The sequence below is a fragment of the Belonocnema kinseyi genome, chromosome 4 (genome assembly GCF_010883055.1).
Source record: "Belonocnema kinseyi isolate 2016_QV_RU_SX_M_011 chromosome 4, B_treatae_v1, whole genome shotgun sequence".
In the NCBI taxonomy this organism is placed as follows: domain Eukaryota; kingdom Metazoa; phylum Arthropoda; class Insecta; order Hymenoptera; family Cynipidae; genus Belonocnema; species Belonocnema kinseyi.
In genome coordinates this window covers 68,345,580-68,349,388 of record NC_046660.1, presented here as the reverse complement: position 1 = coordinate 68,349,388, position 3,809 = coordinate 68,345,580, and the positions used below count along the sequence as shown (strand labels likewise).

General features: G+C 29.8%; 1 protein-coding gene across 1 annotated transcript in view; it reads right to left on the bottom strand.

The window, feature by feature from the left end:
• Positions 1 to 688: 688 nt before the first annotated feature.
• LOC117171897 overlaps positions 689 to 3,809 on the bottom strand; it is a 17,288-nt gene continuing 14,167 nt past the window's right edge. The window contains exon 4 of the mRNA XM_033359545.1: positions 689 to 948. Within this exon, the coding sequence (XP_033215436.1) occupies positions 794 to 948 (155 nt within the window). The 3' untranslated portion in view covers positions 689 to 793. The remainder of the gene's footprint in view (positions 949 to 3,809) is intronic.

Here is a 3,809-nt window from a genome sequence, read left to right as displayed (position 1 = left end):
ACCCTTTGAAATCTCTCCATTCCGGTAAATAAATGCTGTAAAATTCAATTAAAATATTTTTAAATTTCTAGAAATCCCTTGAAATTCCTTGGGAATTCTGTGAAATACTTAGTAATCCTACGACATCCCTTGAAATATTTTAAAATTCTTTTACCCACATCCAATAAAGTTAATAAATATTAAATGACTTTGCGTTGGGCAGTATTTTCAAACATTGTAAAAAAAAAACTTCTTTTTGTGGTTCATTTTTTACAGAATGATGGGAAAAGAATCCAACAGTATCGATTTATAAACCCCCTCCCTGCTACCAAAAAAATCTGTTACGTAATTTTGTGGGTAGCCCCTAATCTACATATAATATGTATTTACGCAGATATTGGCAGGAGTGAGCAGTATTTAAATCTTTGATCCATAAAATTATCATTGACCTGGTCTTTTTTACGCTTAATTCAACTAAATAAACAACAATTTTTCAAAAACACTATTCTTGTCCACTCCTGGTTTTCGACTGTAGAAGTAGTTTTGAGAAAGATCCCAAACCTACCGAAATAAAATTTATTTAAAAATAAATTCTACAGATAATTTGACCTAATTTTTTGTTGGAGAACGCCGCATCACAGACTGCTTTTTGTGCGAGTTAGAGGAAAAGTAAAATTATTTTGTTTCCGTTATATATCGTTCCCTTAAGCCTCGTTAAATGGCCGCCTTTGTAATTAATTCTCTAAGGAGGGACTTATAACCGAGTTTCGTGATAGACCTTTTTAATAATGAGAAAGGAGGAAAGTTTACCCCCTTAAACGTAGTTGGGTCGAGCAGTGCAGCACAAAAAGCTGAAGGTTCCGCCAATATAAGATGGATCTCTGGATCTATTTTCCCATCGATAGGCCTTCCGGTTTCCATTACTGCGATTGACACGACTAGCTGCCTCTTGAAGAGCAACGGGTCTTTCTGCAAAGAAATATTTTTTTTATTAATGGTTACCTTACTGTATTGTGCCGTAAGAGCCTCTGTCACGTGCAACATCAATATTCATCAAATCTATCAAGTCCCTTACAAAGTATCCAGGCACTTGTAAGGGGACGTCCATAAATTATGCTACCAATTTTTCTTGATTCATTTCGCTAATAAATCAAGAGTATTTTTATATATTTAAGAAATAGTAGATATAATGTAATTTTGTTATAAAAATAGGGGAATGAGTTCTTGGTCTTAAAATTACCTTTGATACCATATCTAGAAATTTAGGAAATTCTAAGTCAAGATATAATGAATTTATAAACAAAATAGTGGGATATTTAATGAAGAAAAGAATTGCTATCAAAAGAGAACCATTTGCAACCCACAAGACAAATTTTTAATTAAAAAATCAGTTTTTATCCAAACAGTTCCAATAATAACAAAATAATGTGATTTATAACAAAAAAGTTAATTTTCAAATTTAATTTCCTTTCGAATTATTAAATTTTTAAGCCAAAAAGGTGAATTCTCAACAAAATAGTTGAATTTTCAACCAAAGAGATGAATTTTGGACTGAAATGATCAATCTTAAACAAAAAAATACAATTTCAGTAAAAAGAATTAATTCTCTGGCTAAAAAAATTCTAAGAAAATAGTTCAACAAAAGGGTTCAACCAGGTAGTTGCATTTTCATTCAAAATGGTTAATTTTTCAACTCTAAAGATGAATTTTCTACCAAAAAAAGACGAATTTTCAACAAAATACAACATTGAATAGTTTGACTTTCAGCTTAAAAATTAATTTCCAACCCAAAATGAAACAAATTTTCAACAATAAGCATAAATTTACAGTGAATGAAATGCATTTTTAATTAAGGGATATGAATTTGGAATCAAACAGATAAATTTTCATTTAAAATAACCAAATGGCTAAACCAAAACCAAACCAAGGCCAAACCAAAAAATAAAATAGTTTAATTTTTTGATGACAATTCTTTAAATTGCTTGAAATGCTTAAAAAATAAAAATAATTTTCTTAGCTACAAATTGAACTAAAAATTTTTAGCTAAAAATTTATTGTTTTAAATTTAAAATTAAACTAATTTCTTGACAAATAATTGTATGGGTTTAAGATTAATACAATTAGTTGAAAATTCTTCTTTTTCGATGTTGCAAATCAATTTGTTAACTATAAATTTAACTGTTTTATTTTTGTTTGAAAATTTACCGCTTTTAGTTAAAAATTTAACTACTTGATAGAACAGTGTACTACTTTACGTAATTTTTGGTAAAAAACCATTCTCGTTGATTGAAAATTTTACTGCTGGGCTGAAAGTTTAACCACTTTCTTAAAAATTCATGTTATCAGTTGAATTAATTCTGGTTAAAAATTCAACTATTTTGTTTTAAATTTATCGTATTGGTTAATTGGTTAATTAATTGGTTTTGTTAATCTTTCGATTCTGTTTGTGTTTAAAATTCAAATATGTGGCCGAAAGTTTCACTTCTTTTTTAAAAATCAATTTCTTTAGGACCCACAATTTTAGTTGAAAATTCTACAATTAAAGATTAAACTTTCTTCCAAAAACTTGGTCTTTTTGGCTTGATAATACATTAATTTGGTTAAAAATGCAACTGTTCTCAGTTGAAGTTTAATGTTTGTTGTTTTTAAAAAATGACCAATCTGTTGAAAATTCATTTTTGTAATTTAAAAATTCAAATACTATGTGGAAAATTTATGTATTTGGTTTCAAATTTATATTTTATTGTCCAAGATGTATTTGTTTTGTTAAACATTTGTCCTTTGGGAAGAAAATTCGTCCTTTTGGCTTGAAAATTTAACTGTCTTCTAAATAATTAGACTTTCTGGCTTGCTTGAAAGTTCAAGGATTCCGTTCTAAATGCAACTGCTTTTTCTTTTAGGTCTAATTTTTTTGTTTAAGAATCCAACCAATTGTTTAAAAATTCATCTTTATAGAATGAAAATTCAACTACAGCGAAACTCTTCAATAGCCCTCCCCTCTATAGCCATTCCGAGAATTGATGCCTCGCTGCAGGAACAGGAACAGGAACTGCGCGGGGTGCACGGGATCTGCGGTTGTCAATCAGGCGAGCAATCAGGCGTAAACAAATGAAAGCGAAGTGAGATATAATGAGTTAGTTCCCATCCACCGCCAGCCCCAAAATCGGTGCTATAGAAGAGTTTCACTGTATTTGGTTCCAAATTCGTGCCTTCTGCTTGTAAGTAAATGCCAGTGGTTGGTTGATAATTATTTTCGTTTGAATGCAACTATTTATTTGATAATTAGTATTTTTAGTTCATTATTCTACGATTGTTATTTAATTTGTTATTCGTCATCTGTTAATTGAAAATTCATCTTTTTAGTTAAACAATTCTTGGCAGAAAATTTATCTTTCTTGATTGAAAAATCAACTACCTTCTAGAACATTCGTCTATTTGGCTGGTTGATTCAACTAGATTAAAAAATGTAACTGAAAATTGAAAAATTCCCTTAAAACCTACCGAAAGAAATCTCTCAGTTTTCTTTAGAGAAATAGCTTGGCCCATTTGAGTCTATAAACAAAGTCGATTTGAAACAAAATAGTCTCGGATATAGTTTGAGAGATTTGGGTCCTTTTCAAGATCCTTTTAGGGGTCCTTTTAAGAGTGGTGCGACGGAAATATAATGTTCCTTTTGCAATAGTCACGTACCGGGCGGGCAGAGTTATTTACAGTAGTTGGTCGTGGCTAATCCGCTCTCCCTTTTTAAATTTCTCTTCAAATTATTAACACTTTTTTTTAATTAATGAATTTTCTCATTATACTTAATTATAATTATAACTTATCTACTG